The sequence below is a fragment of the Vanacampus margaritifer genome, chromosome 8, assembly GCF_051991255.1.
Source record: "Vanacampus margaritifer isolate UIUO_Vmar chromosome 8, RoL_Vmar_1.0, whole genome shotgun sequence".
Lineage (NCBI taxonomy): Eukaryota > Metazoa > Chordata > Actinopteri > Syngnathiformes > Syngnathidae > Vanacampus > Vanacampus margaritifer.
Window position 1 is genome coordinate 15699719 of NC_135439.1, and position 21941 is coordinate 15721659.

The 21941-nt window shown below is 38.7% G+C and overlaps 1 protein-coding gene across 3 annotated transcripts in view; it reads right to left on the reverse strand.

Annotated features, from left to right (window-relative positions):
• The window catches only part of LOC144056160 (histone deacetylase 7-like), a 56219-nt gene that overhangs the window by 11911 nt on the left and 22367 nt on the right, over positions 1 to 21941 (reverse strand). For 2 of the 3 annotated variants that reach the window (XM_077572666.1, XM_077572665.1), the window contains exons 2-19: positions 13631 to 13812; positions 13419 to 13506; positions 12736 to 12850; positions 12585 to 12661; positions 11703 to 11816; positions 10495 to 10586; positions 10207 to 10305; positions 9931 to 10084; positions 9071 to 9315; positions 8771 to 8965; positions 7498 to 7687; positions 6621 to 6754; positions 6395 to 6515; positions 6174 to 6223; positions 4690 to 4797; positions 3326 to 3381; positions 2461 to 2548; positions 1402 to 1521 (exon numbers count right to left, since the gene is read on the reverse strand). In XM_077572666.1, coding sequence (XP_077428792.1) covers positions 1402 to 1521; positions 2461 to 2548; positions 3326 to 3381; positions 4690 to 4797; positions 6174 to 6223; positions 6395 to 6515; positions 6621 to 6754; positions 7498 to 7687; positions 8771 to 8965; positions 9071 to 9315; positions 9931 to 10084; positions 10207 to 10305; positions 10495 to 10586; positions 11703 to 11816; positions 12585 to 12661; positions 12736 to 12850; positions 13419 to 13506; positions 13631 to 13762 — 2178 coding nt within the window. In that variant the 5' untranslated portion in view covers positions 13763 to 13812. Of the gene's footprint in view, positions 1 to 1401; positions 1522 to 2460; positions 2549 to 3325; positions 3382 to 4689; positions 4798 to 6173; positions 6224 to 6394; positions 6516 to 6620; positions 6755 to 7497; positions 7688 to 8770; positions 8966 to 9070; positions 9316 to 9930; positions 10085 to 10206; positions 10306 to 10494; positions 10587 to 11702; positions 11817 to 12584; positions 12662 to 12735; positions 12851 to 13418; positions 13507 to 13630; positions 13813 to 15513; positions 15529 to 21941 lie in introns of those variants that run through there. The other variant, XM_077572664.1, reaches the window with a different exon arrangement.

The following is a 21941-nucleotide window of genomic DNA, read 5'->3' on the forward strand; positions in this document are numbered from 1 at the left end:
TGGGACTGTGTACAATCGCCATGCTTGGTTTTGGGAAAGACCACAGGCAGATTTTAAAGGCATCTCCATCTTTTGTATACTCTAAAAACACTTGGGTCAAAAATAACCCAAATTGGGTCAAGAATGGACCGCCAACTTTTTCTCTTATTTAACTATATTTGTATTTTTGTACAATTCCTGTATCACGATGAGGATTTTGCCAACGTTGAGTGAAATTAAATGACTAAAGCAACCCAATTTTTGGGTTGTTTTGTGGGTTATTGATTTGACCCAACTGTTTGGGTTAATTGAAGAATCTAATTGAATTGGGTTAAAAATGAACCAACCCAACTTTTAACAAACACTTTTTGAGGTATTTAACCCAAAAAGTTGGATCAAAAATGTGGGTTGCTTTGTGGATTAATTGAATAACCCAAGAGGCAGCACGGTGGCTGACTGGTTAGCACGTCCGCCTCCCAGTGCAGAGGACGTGAGATCGAGTCCGGGCTTCGGCCTTCCTGGGTGGAGTTTGCATGTTCTCCCCGTGCTTGCGTGGGTTTTCACCGGGTACTCCGGTTTCCTCCCACATTCCAAAAACATGCATGGCAGGTTAATTGAACACTCCAAATTGTCCCTAGGTGTGAATGTGAGTGTGGTTGTTCGTCTCTGTGTGCCCTGCGATTGGCTGGCAACCAGTTCAGGGTGTACCCCGCCTACTGCCCGAAGCCAGCTGGGATAGGCTCCAGCACCCCCGCGACCCTTGTGAGGAAAAGCGGCCAAGAAAATGGATGGATGGATGGATGAATAACCCAATTGAATTTAGTAAAAAATGAACCGACCCAACTTTTTCAGTTATTTAATACAAACCTTTTGAATTATTTAACCCAAAAGTTGGGTAAAAAATTTGGGTTGCTCACAAAGGGTTATTAATTAAAGCCAATTTTTGGGGTTAATTGAATAACCCAATTGAATTGGGTCAAAAATGAAATGAATAGACACAATGTTATTTAACACAAAAAGTTGGGTCAAATTAATTTATTAACCTACAAAGCAACCCAATTATTTGGGTTGTTTTGGGGTAAATTGAATAACCCAAAAAGTTGGGTCGATCCCTTTTTGACCCAATTTGTGTTATTTTTGACCCAACAGTTTTTGGAGTGTATGAAAACACAGGCATAAAAAAAAAGTAATTGCCAGTGGAAATGCAAGTGTATGAATATTTAGCCAACAGCAACAATTACATTTAGGTTGTGGGTCACAAGTGTTGTGACAACTTGTACACCACCACTTTACACACTGGTGGCATTCCTCCATTGATACAATGAATAAAGCTGGCAAATTAACAGGTCGACTTCTACGCTCCTTTTCTATTCTCTTTCACACCGACCGGACAGCTATTATTTGTGAATGACAACTATGTACCTCATTAGGATGTCCACCACCAGGGAAGAAGTTGCCGTTGTCGTAGCGATGTAGCGAGATATACAGGACGCTTGGGTCATTGTAGAAAGCTTCCTGGGTACCGTTGCCATGGTGAACATCCTGTGCATGGATGGTGACAGAAGATTTGAAAGGATCATACCATGCATTCTAGACATAACCCAAATACTGTCACACTTGTGTGGTTAAACTGAATGATATTGATGTCGACATTTCTGAAAAAGGATTTATTCACTATCTTGTATTGAAATTCATGAGAAAATGTGTGTATTCCAAAATTGCACAGACGTGGCAACAGACAGTTTCACTATTTCCATGCCCAGCGCAAGTCTAGCATAAGGCGCGGTCTAACTGTGCACATGGGTGACGTTTTCTTTATTTTGGCCTTTTAGTAGATGCGCGCAGGTAAAAATGGTCATTTGCGCCGTTGTGGGAGTGAACGCAGCTAGCTTGATTCCTGATCATCCCCTTTAAATTCAGTGCAGGAGATCAGCGTGCACAAAGTACGCTTATAAGGAACGGCAAGAACATCGCCACTCGTGATTGATGATAAGTTGGCTTCTTTGAAGTGGGGACATAGAGACTGTCCAAGTAAGTAACTAAGTATATTAAAGATGATGATAACAATAATGTATTTGATACAAGCATTTCTACAAAGATTCAGAGGTTTTGATGCATGTTGTTGTCATATTTATGAATGAAACCGATTGTTCTTCAAACAAACCTGCACCACAACTTAGACCTGCTTTTCGCTGGTCTAAGGTCAAGTCTCACTTTCTATCATCAGATTGTCACGTGTGCCGGTGACGTGTAATCGAAAACACCCTCGGTTCGCCCAGCAAGACGCAGCATGGTCCGCTAAATTCCCAAATGCAAGAAACTAAACTTGCCCCAGCACAAAAATGAAGATCCGCCGAGTGCGCACGTGAGCCCGTCTACGAAAGTGGAGCTCATGATATAACAACTGATACCAAATGTGTACTAAAGTAACTCCCTGTCCATGAGGGAACCAGTGACCCTGGTCCTGCTTTAGCTCCTCACCCAGTCCACGATGAGGATTTTGCCAACGTTGAGTTTCTGTTGGAGTTGCTTGGCAGCGATGGCCACCGAGTTGAAGAAACAGAAACCCCTGTGGACAAACAGGAAGGCCATATGTGTTTATCAGGATATCAGCAGCATATTAATATCAAACAACCACCATGTGGACTGGCGGGACCTCTAAAACAAGTCATGTGGTGCTTATTGGACACAGGTTGGGACAGTCACAGCAGAGACAGCCCTTGACACGCTAACGTGTAAATATTTTCGGAATTAATGCTTTTTGTGTGATGAGGGAAACGTTTTTGGATGACACTGTCACGCTGATTCCAGACTCTTGAAATGGCAAAGAAATGCAGAGGCCACAGACTATGTGACAAAGTGAAACACACGCTTATCATAAAATGCTCAAGCCAAAAGATTTACAGAGGATTTCTGACAGGATGTGATGAGGAATGAGCGCAGAATGTGGCGAAGCAGTTCCCTCCTCACTCTGGTGGAAAAAATGGCGATGTGTGAAAAACAGTGGAGGAATGTTCGCGTCAGCACTGGTTGTAAACTGTGTGAGAGTGTATGTGAAGGATATAGTGTATATACAGACTTCCCGTTAAAGAAAATGAACATCATCCCATAAATAATTGGTGACATGCATTGCTGAGGACACACACAAACAAGTCCCATCTGAATGAGGCCACACGGCTAAATGCTCCCAATCAAAGACTGTCACAGATTCATGCCCACCCATAGAGCGCACACCCACAACCACACACATGCTCCATGCGCCCGCTCTTGAACATCAAGTCAAGAGCGTAGTACTAGTTAAAATACTTTGAGAAATGCTTTGAAAAGGCTAAAATAGTTCACTTACAGAGGGGAGGAGTGAGTGGCATGGTGCCCGGGCGGCCTCACCACGGCAAATCCGTTCTGAAAAAGCAGAAGAAAAAAATTCAACACCTCGCCGACTGTTATGTGCCAAACATCACTGAAAAGATTCACATCTGTGTATATACACCTGAAGGGGCTGTTGGAGATATCTTCAGATAAATCCATGACAACAAACTATAATGTTTATCTTACCTTGGAACTAATACATGCAAACAAGCAACTACATACAGTGGCAAGTGGCAAAACAAATGTGGATATAGAAATGTTAGCAAATGTCATGTGACTTCTCACTGTGCTTGATTATAAAAGGTTAACTAACTCCATTATAGCACTTATTTATTCCATCAGTATCTACAAAGCAATTAGGTGTTCCAAGGGTGAGTAGATTTTAGCATAATTTTATTATACAGTTAAATTCGTATCCTCACATGAACAGTTGGAGCATTAAAGTAGAGATAGGCTGATATGTTGTTGTTGTTTTTTTTTCAGGGCCGATACCGATACTGACTATTAGTCGTGAAGGAGGCCGATAACCGAAATTTGGAGCCAACTTTCATTTCCACTAAAAGGGAAAATATTGGTGTCAAAATTAAATTGTAAAAAAAAAAATACAAACTCCAACTCTTAACTTGGTTTATTTTTTTCAACACATATGTTTGTTTACCCCTTATATATATATATATATATATAATTATTATTATTGGTCAATAAGCATCTTTGTTTTAAAATTCTAGCAAAAAGTTCCGGGACCTCCCAGCGTCATTAGCATGTCTTAAATTAAGAATAAATAAATAGATAAATAAATAAATAGATAAATAAATAGATAAATAAATAAATAAATAGATAAATATATAACCCCTATTGTTTTCCAAAGTAAAGTTTTCCAAAATTTCAAAAATAGCTGAAATGTAAAAATGAAATTTAAATAAATATTTCCCTTATCGGCCGTATGTTAAAACATTGCAGTTTGTGAATGAAATCATAAGGATTTTATTTTTTTAATTTAGAATAAGAATTGCAACCCATGTCAAATATTTTTATTAAAAAAAAAAAATAATTTTCACTATACGGTTCCACTATAAATGCCTGGATAGTGGCTAAACAATAATTTAAAAGATGTAATTTTAACCCGAGGACCAGACACGAATTTGATATCCAAGGGAGTATTATGACCAATTACTTAGTAATGGGACAAAAGGACAAATGTAGGTTGTGGATTTCGATGCCAGATCTAGGATTCCTTGTTTAAGGTGTATTATTTAAGTACACTCTACCCGGTTTAACTGCAGCTTTGAAATCCCTGCATAAATGTCAGCGATGACAATGTATTCTGCATTGAAGACGCACCTTCAACTCTCCCTGTGCCACCTTCAGTGCCAGGTCGATGACACAGCCGGCAGCGACACGAGAGGCTGCTGCCGTGTGAAGCTCATTCCAGATTGTGTCGTTATCCACCTGTCAGCAAAATAACACAATCATTAAATGAACATTATGTATATAGAGCTTTAAGCATAACAATATGTATATAAATGTAATATTTGATTCATTTATAAAGATGAGTTTTTCTTTTTTTTGCGAAAGGAATTTGCCTTGAAGTTGGATCTGACTTTTCACCTCTTCTGCTGTTGACCATTGCAGATTCAACATTCAGCCACTTTCTACAAGACTTATTTTGAAGTCACATGTCTGGCAGTGACCCACAAGGGAACAATGAAATCAGAGGAATTTCTTTTATCGCAGACGTTGCCATCTTGTTCCAATAACTCGGCAAGCAAAGTCATGAGCCGGAAATCCAGGCAGATCAGTCGTCTTATCAACTGACACCCAGCCCCCTCTCTTCTACTCTACTTTCAAATAAATGCCTTTTCAGTTAGTATGTTGACTGCGCCACAGGAATATTTTTCACAAGCATTTTTACCAAAAAGAAGTATATTTTGCACAATTATACGTTATAAAAAATTTGTTTCCGGTTTTAAAGACAATCCTTTAAAACTGCACTATTTGAAGGTACATCGGCTTAAATAAACACTGATGCATGTTTTATTTAATATATTTGCAGCGATCCAATTAAAGTAGGGATGAGACCGATTATCGGTGGCAATATTTGGCATTTTGACAAATATCAGCGTTGGCCTTTTTACGAATCTTAAGGCCGTTAAAGCTCACTGAGCGGTAAATTCTTACAAACGTAGCAAATTTAGGGTTTCCATCAGGATTTATAAGTTGTTTACAGACAGTTTTTACTTGTTGCAAAAACATTAAAAATTTTCAGACAATTTTTCACTGTCTGCGAAGATCTTTTAAAACCTTTTACGAACCCTGACGAAAACCTCAAATTAGCTACATTCGCAATTTTGCATACATTTTTCATTTAGGAATCTACTTAAATTTCCACTTTATAAAAGATGATGCTGACACTGTGAACTCCCTACACTTTTTATATAAAAAAAAAATCTAAATTAAGAAATTGTGGTGAAATTTTTCAACATTTTATTTATAGATATTAAAACTTTAGGGAACTATTTACTTGCTTAGATTTTAATTTAGCTTAACACATGCTGATAACCATGGAAGCGCCCTGCAATTTTTGTTTTAATTTGTAAACAAAGCCGTCTTTACTTAATATGCTTAAAATTAAAAGAAAGAGTTTTTATTTATTTTTTATTTATTTTTTGATGCTAATATTATCTATTTTACTGCAAATGAATATCGGCTTGAAATATCGGTTATCGGCCTCCTTGACTACAAATAATCAGTATTGATATCGGCTGATATCAGATGTGTTAGAATTCCTGAATGATGTTTGAAAGATACAAAGCAGTTAGACTCACCCCTACTCCTCCACATGGTAACATTACAAATATACGTTGAGCCAAGATTCCTGCAGGAGGAAATTGATCACATTCAGTAATGATGTTATTATTTTGGTTTGAATGATCAATTATGTCACTGATGATATACGGCACTTTGGTCATTTCTATTCTTCTTGGATGCGCTTTATAAATAATTTGGATTGGATGGAATGACGCCAGATAATGTCTGCAACACTTACGAGCCAACTTGGGGTTGTCGAGCTTGAGGCGGTGCAGAGGGTTGGTGCCGTAACGAAGCACGTGTTTCTCTGAATGGACTGATTGCAGCTCTTCTAAAGTGGCCTTCCTGCTTCGGAGATGCTACACACGCATACACACAAAAACGCGCACATATACATACAGTAGAGATGGGTGAAAAATGGGAATGAAACATAACGCTGGGCAATGAAGACAAACATTAAATACCTCACACTGGCTCCGCAGGCCTCTTTCATGCAGTCGCGACCAAATGCTCTGGATTCTCCCGGGATGCTCCGGGTGGCAGCTGTTGTCCCCGCAGGTGCACTGGTGCTTTTGCATTTGAGCATCATAAACTACACCTGCGCAGAAAAAAAAACGACTGGTTGAACAAAAACTTTATTTGTCATATTTATTGAACAGCAAAATGTGTTCTCTGCATTTAAACCCATTCCAGAGAAGGCAGTGGGTGGCCGGATCACTTGCGACTCACAATCTAATTACACCTCACGTCAAAATACACACACTGTCACTTGTGAGTAAAAGCGACCAACTACTTCAATTTTGTCGTGATTCTATCCCAAATCTCTCATGTCTGATGGCTTTTTATTTGTTGCAGTTACAGCGGGGTCATAAAAGCCAAATAAATGCCAGTTGCAGCTCACAGACTCCACAGGCTTGGATTTCTAGCATGTCAGCATGGTGAGTGCTTCCACCTTCCCATTGACCGCAAACCCGCACCAGTTCCTCGCCAAAGCCACTTCAATGCACATGTGCAAGTCAGAGGACAATAAACATGGCACAGGCCAGTTGGACTTGCTGTGAGGTAGCTTGATTCTCAGAGTTTTGGCAGCAGAACATTAACAGCCTTGAAACAAAACCACCATTCAAGAGTTTTTAGCTGGGAAGTGTTTTAGAGGTGTTGAATCTGTCAATGGTCATTTTTGAAACATTAAATCATGGTGCAGAAGAACTGCTATACTCGAATTGGTATCGGTCTGAAAAAAAAAGTGGCATCAAACATTCCCACTCAAATGGAAATATTAACAGGCAGAGAAAGAATAAATAGTGTTGTTTTGTTTTGCTTTCTTTCTGTGCAACTCACCAGTGGTGAAGCGGAGCTTGACATCGTGGGCAGGACTGGACAGAGAAAGAGGCACGCTCGTGGATGCATTCGGAGGCAGGGAGGTGGAGGCTGGAGAGGACTGGGTTCGGACCAAAGGCTGGTGAGGCCACATCAGGATGGGCACGTTAGGCGAGTCCATGTGATACGTTGATCGATGGACCAACTGCCTCTGTGATTCCCACGTGAAGCGTTAAAAAGAGAAGAATAGAACGGCAGCATATGTGAAAGATAAAATATCAAATCAAATTCCACTCCCCCGTATCCTACAACTACTTTTGACAATTAAGGTGCGCCTGTTGAAAATGTGTCTAAATGGATTTACAGCTGTTTTTAAGGCTTTAGCGCCCCCTTCTGTTCAAACAAATGTTCAAGGGGGTACAGTACTGTATATTCAGTTGAAAGATTTGTCCATCCTTTCTTTGCTTTGTATTTTCTTTATAAATTTCTGGAGAAATTGCGTGTAAAGGTTGAGAGGCTAAATGAACAATTTTGGAATGATTTAGAATTATAGTGAATGATATTAAAAGATATATACAATGACCTGGAATGAGCTGAAAAAGTTGAAATTGTAATAGTTGGAATCGATTTAAAAAAAAATGTAGAAAGTTGACAAGAAAAACAAAACAAAAAGAAAATTAATGTTTGGCTTTTATTTTCAAATTTTGAAAAAAATATCTGGTGTAGGGATAAGCTTGACAGTTTAAAGTTGGAATGGTTTGACTTGTAGAAATTAGACGAGAAAATAGAAAATTCTTAATTTTAGGCTTTTATATTAAAATTTTGAAAAAAAAATTGCTGTTGAGATAAGCTGAACATTTTAAAACTGTAACAGCTGCAATCGGTCAAAAAATGTAGAGATTAGAGGAGAAAAACAATATATATATTTTTGGGCATTTACTTTGAAATTTTGAAAAAAAAATGCAGTAGAGATAAGATGAACTGTTTAAAGTTGGAACGGTTTAAATAAGTCAAAAATTTAAAAATTATAGCAGCAAAAAGGGGTTTTTATTTAAAAATGTGAAAGTTAGTGATGTAGATTACCATAATGTGTAAAGGCTCAACACTCACACAATTAAAATTAAATTTCAAGTATTCCTCCTGAATGTTTAAGGTAGAGAACATATTGCTTGTTGCTCTATTTAGTATTTACAGCATTTCAAGCATTAGAAGAAAAAAAATCTCATAATCTCGCACCCCAACGATGAGGCACAGCAAACACAAAACGATGTTCTGCACTATAAGTGGATTTTACCTGACCGATGGAATGTGAGGTCTCAATCAGGCTTTCCCATGATGACGTCGTGGACTCTGTGTCATAAACGGAGTCAGTGCTGGCAGAGCTCTGTCTCCTGCGATTGCTGTCCTCACAAACCGAGCCGGGTTCAGAGCCGCACATGGACCCGGACTCAGATCCGATTTCCTCCAGGTCCATGTCTTCTGATGGGATCTGAGTCAGATGAGGATTCTTAATGGTATTATGAAATTTACATTCCTCGTGTCAAATCATAACATTGAGTGTGACATGCATGCGTGTGCATCTGTAACCGCTCACCTTCCTGAGGAGCGAATTCAACTTAAACCTCTCCAGCCCACTCTTGTGACATTGCTGAGGCAGCTGGTGCTGAGTGTGACAGTGCAGGCTGGCATGCAGAGGAAGGGGCGAGTGGCTGTAGGGCGGAGGTTCTGAGCGTGTTCGCTCCAAGGGTTTGTGGGAGGAAAAGATGGTGAGGCCTTCCTTTCGTGTAGGGGAGGACAAGTGAGGTCGCCGTTGCAGAGCAGGTGGACTCAAACCTTGATCTGTGAATATTGTGCAATAATAAAACGAGGAGGGGCAGAAAAAAATAGATTGTAAGATTAGTTAATGATGAAATTGTAGAATTCAGTTACAATAATGAATTTGTATTAAGGAAAATAAGACATCTAAAAAAAAGCTCACAGTACTGTACAGTGCTGAAGAATGTAATGCAGTAATACACAATGGCCACTAGAAGGAGCCCTTGTTTTTATTATAACACAGTAGATTGTAGTTTATAATAGTACAATGCAGCACTAAAAAAAAATTTTTTTTAATTATGTACATTAAAAAAACGTAACTTCAATTAATTTAATGTAATTGATCTCTTGTAGCTACAAGTTCTAGACAAAATAGCTGGCCTGTAATAATTACTTCCATAGTTTCCATTTTTTAAATCTTTACTCAAGGTGGTCATGAAGACTAGTTAGCGAGCAAAATGCTTTTACATTCTCATTTCTTTTTCAAATAACAATGGGAAAAATGCAATCAATAAACCAAGCCCCTTATGTGTATGTGTGCATGTCAGAGTGAATGTGTGTTACATGATATCTGAAGATTGACAAATGTTGAGCTCTTTGTTGCAGTAGGACAAACTACTGAAGTCATCGATTACTCACAAGAGATGACTTGCGAGTGTACAAGCCCAGTATGCGGTTCCAGTAAGAATACAGGCTGCAGGCTGTGAGCCTGAGATGGAAAACTTCCATCGAGAGGTAAATAGACTTGAGGCAGAGCGGATACTGCCAGAGTCCTGGCTACTCGCAGGTCAACCTGGATAGAAAAAAAAATGACCGAATCAGCTTTTATTCTTAAGAAAACATTCTTAACTCATGCATCTGGCAACAAGACCAAACACATTTGACACATTTAACACAATCTATGGCCACTCTCACCTGTGCAGGAAGCCCTGCAGTAATGTTGGGCCTGGCAGTCGGGTTGGTGGGCAGAGTGAAATTGGCCAATCGACCCTCCTTCAGCAGAAGCCTTTGTGCCTGAATCATAAGAACAAATTGATTACAAAGTGCCTGACGAATGATCACACAAATATGTTCATTTTGATCAGTAGAATAGTTACAAAATGCTGTACATTCATGCTACAAGTACTTTGATACCATATTATTTAGTAGCTCTAACTATACATACACATACTCAGATCATTTGGAGCAATGTACTGTTGGTACCTCTTGAGCAAGTGGGAGGCCTCCATTGTCTGAATGCAGGCTGTCATTGGGAGAGCTACGATCTGATGCTGGGGTGCTGCTGGGAGAAGAGTCTGAAAGCCAGAATTCATGTTAACTCAGTGTCTGATCTCGCTCCAAATTTGCTAAGATCCACATTGGAAATATACTTAAACATCAAATGGTGTGTGATAGATCAAAGTCACTGGTTGCGTGGCGGTAAACGGTTGTTTGTCTATGCAGTAGTGCTCCATGACAGACTGGCAACCAGTACTTGAACCTCACCCAAGGTCAGCTGGAATAGACCCCTACCCATGACCATAGATATATATAAACAGTAGATTTCTCATGATGTAATCAGCAACTTCAACATTGGTCGGCCATTTTAAGACAGGCTGTGATTTAAAAACGGATTGATTTATTACCAACCTTATTAACGAGGCTATGATTCAGGCATAATTTTTTGTTTTTTAAAACGCGGAATAGTTGTTCGTATCGACTCTTGTGTCATATCTAACAACAAAAATGAAAATCTGTTGAGAATTTTGGGACATTTGAACGATCTACAGTTATTTTAAGGTACGTGCTCCATTGACTGTAATGTTAAGAATTATGGAGCAGCCCTGTCCCAAGATGGCCGTCCTGCGCTCACGTTTCTTGACATTGGCGCACAGTGCGGGCGAGACATCTGGTGTTTGTATCTATGCCCATGGCCCTCAACAGGATGAAGTGGTACAGAAGATGGATGGATAAAATAGCAACACATTTTCAAAACCTTTTTAATCAGAGAAGCAAGTAAACTTTTTTAGAAAATGTTTTGTTTTTATTCCAAATCTGGCCTTGCTTTTTTTCTGTACCACATCAGATTTTAATAATAATAATAATAAATATATTTATTCATTTATTTATTTATTTATTTACAGTAATATTTATAAATTAAAGGTTGGGTTTCGCTTTTATAGGTCAAATTTATTTATTTTTTAAACCCACAGAAATATCAACAACAACAAAAACTTGATATGCTAGAAAAAAGTCACGACATTTTTTTTAAAATCTGCGTTAAAAAATATATTTAGGCCATCTCTGATGAAAATTTGCTGTTGGCCAGTGTAGTCTTTTAGTGCAATAGTGTACAAAAACGAAGTACTGTACATAAAAGAAAAGATCACTTGAGAATAAAAGCAAGAAGCGTCTGACTGCAAATACTCTACCAAGAGTTTCTGTCCTGTGCTTGACAGCAGGAGGGGCACTGATCTTTCTCTGCAATGGGTTTGGTCTTGTGCTGATGAGCTTCTTTAACTTCCACTTCAATGTTGGCTCAGACACTGCATGCAAACAAAAAAACTGAAATAAACACACAAGGAAACACGTGCACAACACAACTCTCACATGCATGCGTATATATTTAGCCCACGAATTGCAGCCTAAAGAAACAGAAATGAAAGACGTAGCAAGACTACAGACACGCACAAAGAAAAGCTTATAACTTAAATGTTTTTTGTTTTTTTTAACCAGCTCAAGTGGGGCAAAGAAAATATCTGAACCATGTCAAGAGAATACAATATTTAGTTGGCTGAGAATCCAATACACTCCACCCCACCAACAAAACAAATAAATAAAAAATAACCAGTATCTGGTTCTGAAAATATGCTAGGCTGTTTTGTATTGTCCTTAGGTCATGAACAAGATTTGGAATAAAGCAAATAAATAATCCCATTAAAGACGTAGTGCTTAGTGTGCTTTCAGACGTGTGCAAGAGGCTCTAACCACTCCTCCTGCCATTCTCACGGTGAGACAAACCTGCTCTGGACTCTCACACAGTTCATTTTACACATACCTAAGTCAATGTTATGTAACTCTTTTGGTCTTTGTGCCTCACTGTCACTGTTGTTTTTATGACTTGGGAGATTTTGCTCTCTCTCTTTTTCTCTTTCTGGCCCTGCAGGCATGACGTTTCACGGCCTTTATCCTTACCTTTATCACTTTTTCATTCTCTTGTTGTTGGTTGACAAAATACAAAGACAGCTTAAATGGAAAAGCACTCGTCGCTTTTTTCACCTCAAGGTGTGAACAAAAGAGGAACAATGCCTCACCTGTTCTCCGCAGCTCCTTACGCTGGATGTCACTGGGTGACGGCTGAGACTTTGGGGACATGTCTGGAAGTGGGTGCCTTGGTAACCGAAACAAATTCAGTTAAAAAAAAATGCAGTAATAGGGCTTTGTTTTGTTTTTGTTATGACAAACCCGTATCCTGGTGTAGGACTGCCATGTTTGGGGCTGACCCTGTCATGGGTGGGCTGGCTCTTCATAATGATGTGCTCTCTGAGTTTCTGTTTCACCAGTGGACTGGCTACAGCACCTGCAGGTCAACAGCACCACAACATTAAGACGTCGGAATGAGGAGTGCACCACCTGACCCATAGAACTGTAACATGGGTGTCTTCCATTAGTCCAGTTTTAAATCACAAGCTCTTCTGCTAATACTACTACTATAGTGCATATTTTTCTCTCTCTTTGAAATTCTGCACTCTTCAAAATTGTACCGTCAGGTCAACCAGACTCCTCGCTCTGCCACACTTCTCCACTACGCAACATTACAAGGAAAATTGACAAATCGAGTACAATCTGCAATGTTTCTTCCGAACGATGACGCAAGCGGTAACATGTACGAATGGCAGCGTCAAAAGTTGTCTTCCTGTATGGGGTACAGCTCGAGGTGTTTCCTGAAACAAGCCGGCTGGTTTGATGTCGGTTTTTGCATTCACGTAATTTCCTTAGAATCGGACAGCAAAATGGTTACAGGACTGCTGGAAATCCCCTTTTTATTAAAACGTACAGAGATCTATGACTCAGATAAAGAAAATGTCAACAATCTCACCAGAATAGAATAGAACACTCTGGATAAATATTGTACATGAGATACTCACTTTGTTCATTTTTACTCTTTCGTATTAGCTGCTGTAGCTCTTCTTGCTTCTCAGCCTCCATCTCTCTTTGCCTTTGTTCAGTGTTATACTGAAAGAAGGAGAATGATGAAACCAACTATGCAAATTCACAATTTGACTCCAGCACCAATGAGTGGTCCATGAAAAACAATGCCACTCCATAACAATAATGAGGTTTGTACTTTTGTACATACCTGCAACTGTTGGTAAGGAAACTGGGAGCAGGGCTGAGAGTTAAAGGCTCCCAGGAATAAGGGCCGGTGGGGGGCCAGCATAGCCGAATCTTTGCCTGGATGAACCAATCTCTGGGAGACACTTAGGTCCATGGACTGCTCCCCACTTTTGGGTAGTGAAGGACCTTTGTTGATGGCATCCACTGTGGAATGGAACAGAAAGAAGAAGACATTATTATTATTATTATTATTATGTATTTATTTGCTTATGGGGAAACAAGTACATGTAGACTTAGAGCATCAGACTAAATCGGCTTTAAAACGGGCCATTTGTGGTCTGCAGGATATTTTGTGGCTCCTTAAGGTGAACATGATTAAGAAAATGGAACTTGTGACCGAAAAAGATAGGCATCATCAATTGATTAATTAATCACAAAGAAATATGTTGATTAAGCAGAATTGATCATTTGAGTCTTAAAGCAATTGTGGCAAAGTGAAGAGCACTACTTGGCTGCAACCACAAGTGTTTTAAAAGGGGAAGGAGCAACATGACATCAACTATGGGAAGTTGAATGAGTTACATGGAAGCAGGAAATGTACCGAGCCTATACGCCTGGCGCCTGCATTTGACTGCAACTGACAATATTGCTCAATATTTGTCATAAGAGAGACAATCTTTTTACTGATATACAACAGTGGGACATATTCTATTGTTGAAATTAAAATGAGGACAAAAAAAGATGTTCTACATACTGAATTCAAACAAAAGAAAAAGCATTATTTTTCTCAAGGTGGACACCTGTGAATGAACTATAATGATACAACTGCAGGTAAGTCCGCTCTGTGAACCACAACACTACCAATGGACAACAGTAGCAAACAAACATCCGAAGGTTCCAGTACATATTGCTCCTCACGGCATTTTGTTTCAGAGTCCATTTCTTTGTTTCAGAGTCCACCATTTGGGCCCAGTTCCCAAAAGTCAGACTGACTCACAGTGAAATAATCATCTCTGTGAGGGTGTTTCGCGTTTGCAAAAGTCCCTCACACGCTGCTTGCACGCAGCAGAATAATAAAGGGAGTTAATGAGACCAATAGGATTTACAGTACATGCTAATGCGCATTTAAGCATTGTGGTTTCACTTCTGCTCTTGTGAAGGACAGCGTTCACATAAGCAACATTAGTGTAGTGAGAAAAATTGTGGGGAATTTATTTCTATCATTTGAATCTGTGAGGAATTTAATAAGTAACAAAAAGATGGTTGTCACATCTGCCTCGAATTCAAAAGATTTCCGTTTCATATTACAACGTCGGCCTTTCTGTGCATGCTTTTCCCGTGTTTCCAATAATGTACTGTATGTTTGAATAATGACCGTTCAGGTTGTAGCCCGCCTCTTATTTGTTTTAAACGGGAGAAAATAGATGAAAAGATAATCTCATCTAAAATCACAGACTGTAATAATATCTTGTCAGGCAACACAAGAAGGTCAATAGTCATGTGGTGTACAAGGAAATAATGTAATAATAGAAACAAAGAGGCCAAGTCATTGGCGTAGGCGGGGTAGCAGGATTTACCTGCATGAACGCATGTAATCTGTTTTTTAAATGTTTTAGGTAAGTGGTTCTCAATTGTTTTGTGTTACACCCCCCAGTAAGAAGAAAACATTTCATGCCCACCAAACTCTTCTACAGGTAGCATGATTTGTCTATAAAATTGTCATAAGTACAACTCTGCATAGCATTTATTAACATTAAGGAAATAAACATATGAATCAAATTATAACAAATAATAACTTTCCTTTTCATTCTTGTTAAATATTTTTCCATGGTGTCTTTTTAAGGGTTTGTTCATTGCTCTACCTAGCGTGATTAAAAACAACAACAACCTAAAACTATTACTCACGGGGCATACTCTGACAATGAGAGCGCCACTGCCACCTACAGTAGCGGATGTTCAATGACACTTTTTACAAGAGAGTACGAGAGAGAAAGAGAGAAAGAGAGAGAGAGAGAGAGAGAGAGAGAGAGAGAGAGAGAGAGAGAGAGAAGCTTGACTTCATTTTTTATTTAAAATCATGCTACAAAGAAGTACTTCATACATAAATCGGTTTCCCTTTAAATTAGCATTTATAAACATTGAATTAATTTCTGTTTAAACACTGTTTTTGCAGAAAACAAATAAATTAATAAATAAAAAGAAAGAAAGAAAGAAAACACTGGAAAGTCCTTTTTTCTACTGATATTCAGTCAACAAGGTATAAATTCAACACTGCAGTATGTGTATTGGAGTTTTTGTTGTTGTTTTGTTTTACAGTTTGGTATGATGCAGTTTGAAATCACTGCAAACGGCAGTTAAAATAATATAAATGAGACAAAATACCATTATTTTTGCCATGATTAAATCTTTAAGCGATTTATGAATAACCATAACGGTATCTAGAAATGATCTGTGCGACTAGTTTCTCTCTCTTCTCATTTTGAGCATTGTGGTGCTAAAAATAAACAGGAGACAAACTTCTGGTTTCTGTAATGGCATATTTGTTTCACAACCATCCATCCTCTTTCTGTGGGCCTTCTGCACGCCACACACACGCATACACAGACACATGCGCACTTCCTGTATCTAAAGTTAGTCTGCACCATAACATCCTCTTGGTTCATTTAGGCAAGCAAAAGCTGCTATTTTGGTTGAATAGATTTACTGGCGCATTCATTGCTGCATCTTGAGAGTGCAGATGTCTGTCAGCTGTATTTATATCCACATTGTGGCCTACAAATTTGGCTTTGTTTATTGTTGGGTTGAAGCGAATGCCACTGTTATTGGATGGAGTTCAGTCAGTAAGTCACGCTTTAAGGATAAGTGAGAGTTACTATTTGTGTGCATACAGTCTGGCACTGTACAGCACTTGAGGTTTGAACCTGCTTGGATTAGCAACCCCGTAGTGAGTTTGTATGAGTGATATGACAGAAGCACACCCATTTAGGTCTCAAGTGGTTTGGCATCGCAGTTTGCGTTGTCAAAATTTTCATTTTGTGCCTCAAATAGCAAAACTGAGAATCACAGATTTTGAAATTGTTCCGTACCGCGCAAAAAGCTGGGCTATAGGTACGCATGTTGACGCACTTACATTACCTACGTAAGGGACGATGGCAATCGAGGCAAGCTTTGTGCTACTTATGCCACAACCAGCTAGCTAGCAACAAGCTTCGCTGGCTACTAGGGTGGCTAAACACATGCAGACACGCTGCTGAGTTAGTCATCATCACCTACTTTCTTCTCGCAAAGGGATGATGAGGAAACTTGGAGAAGCCATGCTAATTGTTAAGCTAACATGAGTCTGACACAGCTAGCACATATTTAACAACTGAATTAAGGGCTCCACTTTTCACAAATGTCTGACTCTGGCTGGAACCACGTTAACATGGAGAACATCCAACTTTGAACAACAAAATAACTGGCAAGTTAATGAGGGAAAATATACTCGCTAAACAGAACTGGAAATGGAAATTAATTACGGTATGATACGTGGTCTCAAATTACATATCAGTAGATAATAGGGCTGTGTAATTCAATTACAATTATTACACTCCACAATTCCAAAATCAGCATAACCGTCCAAAAAGAAAGATTATTAATACAAATTTTGAGTTGTTTGAGTTGTTTAAATGTGTACATTTTCACCTTCAAAAATAAAAATACAATTAAAAAAGCTAATTTAACAAAAATGATTTCATCCAAAAGGAACTTGCATAATTATAGTGTTTCAAAGAACTTTATTTGTCTTAATAATTATTGTTTTGTACTAAAAAATAAATGATTGTCCTAACTGTAATTTCAATTATTACTAAAATAATGTGATTAATATTTTCTTCCAAATCGAGCAGCCCGAGTAGATCATATATTTTTTACTTTTTAAAAATCCATTTTGCTTTGCATTTATGCAAGAAAATACAGTTTATTTTTTTTCCTAGGAGAAGAAAAAACAAGAAAATATTTTGTTGAAGGTGAATTTAAGAAATAAAATCTCTTGTTAAAAAATAAAAACAATTGTTCATTCAATTGCTCATAAAAGCTTTGCTTCAGGATTAACGTGTAAATAAATAAATTGATTAATGAATAATATGGCCTACTAAATTAGAAAGTTGCTTCTCAAATGGGGGCATTGAGTTGGATACATTTCATTGGTGCATCTGCACATTTTGCTATCCTTTCATTTGGTGAGCTGACACCTTGGTCGAAAAGCAGATTTGACGTTGAATTGCGTGTCAGTCATCATATACAGTCAACCAACCATCCACATCATCACTGAGGGGGAATTAAACCCACTCGGCCTGCACAAAAGTCAGCGGAATGTACCACTTCATCATCAGTGACCTCATGCATCTTCTTATAAGAGTCACGAAAAGAGCTCAATCCAAATCATCAGCCGTATCAAAATGAAGTAACCGTTATATTTGAAACAGATTCTGCAGAAGACTTCCACAAACCTACAGCCACGATAATAATAATCATACTCCCAAATGACTACAGTTCTTGCCTCTTATTGACTTGTGAAAGTTTACCTGCGTCACCATAATGCCCACTTTTACCAGTTCCTCCTACTTGCCACCAATTCCTCTGTTTCCCGCCCACCCCTCCACTCTTACGTTAAGAGGAATGCACAGCTGTCGGGGACATTTTGTCCCTCTGCTTCCGAGCAGCTGGAGTATCAATCTCCAAATGTGTGCATCCGTACGTGTGTGTGTGTGTGTCCACCCTATGCCTGCCAAGATATTAATAGCTTGCAGTTGCTTCTTTTGAGTGTACACAGCAGGTCTTTGTGTTTGCATATGTAGGATTGGAGAGTGCGACAGTTGAAGGTGCATGTGCGTGAGCAATGCTGTACGTCAGTGTATTAATAGTGCCCTTAATAGAAGCCCTTTGTTTCTTTTGAAGGGACCAGTCTATTGCTGATTATTTTTAGCGTCACCTGTTGCTGCGCACACATCGCAGAGTGCAATCATGCAAGCGTGTGTGGTGACGTATTAATAGCAGTAGGCAGTGCATTTGTTGTTATGAGCGTGTGGCATCAAGTGCATTAAAAAGCAAACGTCCCCACAAGTGCTTGTTTTGTTTGTGTGAATTTTAGCCACACAGTTAGATGATTAGAGGTAGAGTACATTTCTACTACTTTCTTCTGTCTATTTTTCCACGTTTAACCTTTTTCACAAACATTTATCTAAATAGGCCTACATGATTTCCTCAATCTACTGGAGATTAAGACGAATCAAGAACACAAAAAAAAAGTTGGATGAATATGTGCAATATGAATTCACGTCAAAGCAAAAGCGAAGTTAGCTTTTTCTTTTCATTGCTCACATGCTGTGTGCGGTCTGCACAGTCCCTGCCACGTTCTTTAACTGACATGAGTCACAAGTCTCCTGATTTTCTGTCCCTGAGGCTGTGCAGGGTAAGCAAGGTAAGCTTCTGTCAGCTAGTGTGAGCGTGATACAATGTCACAAGCTAGCATGCTCTTTAGTAGGATTTAAATTGATTTTTCACAACACAGACAGACTGTCGATTGTTAAAAGAGTATCCTTATTTTTACCACCGTCATCCTCGGCGGATGTGCTGTTTACACAAGACTGTTTTTGATTGAAAACAGATGAAAACTGTTTTTTGGATATTTGTTTGCATAAGAGCATTTATAGAACCTGAAAACACAAACTAGTAAACCAGACTTGCATAAAAATTAGGGATGAGTATAGTCACCGATACTAGTTACCAATACCACTAATAGATCAAATTCATCCCCCAAAAACGACAGATCATTTTAAAAGAAAGACCTATAAATCACAATATAGTATATTTCCTTTCCTTCTATTCCTCTAATTTCTAATTTCTAATTTCTAATTCCTGATTGTAAAATGGTCACTAGAGGGCGACTGATCGTCACGAGTACAGATTAAAATAAGGCTGGTATCGGCCCATCCCTACATAAAATATATTCTAAAATGATTGCAGGTGAGAGATTAGACTGGGCAGGTGCGAGTATGTCATAACCAAAACAAACATGGCAGATGACAACATGGGTGTAGTGTTTGCGTTCATTTACAACAATGTTGCATCTTGTGGAGAAACATTTACACAGTATGCCTACAAAGCATTGGCAGCTGTACGTGAAACATTTGAAATGTACCACAAAAAAAAAAAAAAAATATATATATATAAATAATATATATATACATATATTACTATTTTGTTGCTTTAAAGTACGTCTTGACTTTTACAAGTTTGGCACTGAGATTAAAATGCATTTTACCTGTATGGATTTTCATACTAGGTCACTAGGTCAATTATCACTAGGTTAATTTACCGGTAGTTTTGGCTGTTAAAAAAAAAAGCTGCTGACTTTGTTTGAATTAAGTTGTTATTGCTCATTCTTCTCATTTTGTTTCCCGCACACAATACACAAGTAGTCCTATTTCTGTGTATTGAGGAGTGTATCACAGTCATATGAGTTGAAATCTTAAATCAGGAACAGGAAATGTGATCTAGTGCTGTGGCCTGTCCAGAACACTGTGCTTATTGACAGCACGCTGCTGCGGATTACATTGGCAAACACTGGACACTTGTAAAGTTTCTCTCCTGGGAAAAGGTTGTAATAAATCGCACACCACAAATGGATACCTTGCAATGACTATCTGAGGTTTACAGTTGGCTTAACTTTGCTATCAAGTATTTACCAGTTCACGTGACAAATACATTTGGAACAGGTGACAATGTGTTGAATATTGTCAGGTGGTCTGTGTCAAAGAATTATAACTGAGGATGACACAGGAAGTGGTGCATTTAGTTTCAGTAAAGATAAGCAGAAATGCAGTTGAAGATTGTCTTGTCGTTGATAGAACTGTGACAAGTAACATGCCTGATTTATCCGTTTCATGTAAAATAGCATTCAAAATCAGTAAGTCTCTTACATACATGAAGTTGATTAAAAAATATTTTTCCTGATTCCTGAGAAGAACTGATAAATCCAATCACTTCTTGTAATGACTAAATTAAGAGATGAATCTCCCTTTGGCGGTGAAAATCATGCCATGAGGATATTGCGAAGGATATGCAGCATCTGCCATTCATTAGTTCAACTTGAGTGGGTTGTAGGATAACAGGAATTATATTATTTCATTCTACCCACCATATATGAATAATTATAAACAACTGCAAGAGGCATGTATTTTAACTGAAAACTCTTATTTGTGTGTAAGATGTGAATGTGAGTCTATAATATTGCTATTTGTCTGTTATGTTTTGTTTTTGCTGTTTTCTCTCTGACTATCGCTTCTCAAATCTCATTTGGTCCAACTGATTTTCCAATAAATATGCATCACAGTACAAACCACCATCACAAAACTCCTCTTTTGCACATAAAAAATTGTTCCGGCATAAAGGACAGAGGTGGCAAATTCTGGTCCAGAAAGTAAAAACCTTGCCACTGTTTGGCTTTAGTTCCTTGTGCTAACTAGCTAGCTAGCTTTCTAGCAGGAAACCGAGCACACGGAGAGCTAGCTAGGGAGCGTGCTAGCACAAAGGGCTAAAGCCAAACTGTGGGAGGGTTTTGACTTTCTGGACCTGGATTTGCCACCGCTGATAAAGGAGAAGAAGAAAAAAGAAGAAGGACAGTGATCCACTACTTCCATCACTGATGACGCCATTGACAAACACAAAAACACTGTTTTATCTGATGTACTAATGCCAATTTCTTATCTTTAGCCACATGAGGCCTCCTCTAGGAAACAACCCTTGAGGCTACCACAACTTGTAAAGTTAAAAGGACAACAGTTCAGGTAAGGTGACACCCTCCGTATTGAATAAAAAGACTGGTTATTATTCGTGTCCAGCCTTTCACACACACGCTGGCAGATACTGTATCAAGTCGTTCAAAGGACTAATGATATCTTCCATTAATGAGAGATAAACAGAGGAACACATGATCTGAGAAACTTGAGAGGCAACAGAAAGCAGGCCGTGGTGTCAAATCCTTGGACAAGCACAACACGAAACGAATGTAAGTTGAATCCCTGTAATGGCACCCAAACCATGACCTCATCCATCCAAAGAGGGACACAACATAGCAAATATTCCATCAAGTGTTGCTAAGTGGGTGTGGATTTCTTCATGCATGTTAGCGTGCATCAATACTATGCACATGTGTGCGAATTTTCATTCTAAGGGGCTTATTGAGTGTGACGTGAAAGCTTTTGTCATATTAATGTAAATACATTCAACACAGCTGACTTTCTGACATCACACAACCAAACATCTGTTGCCTAGCACAAAACATTCCAATT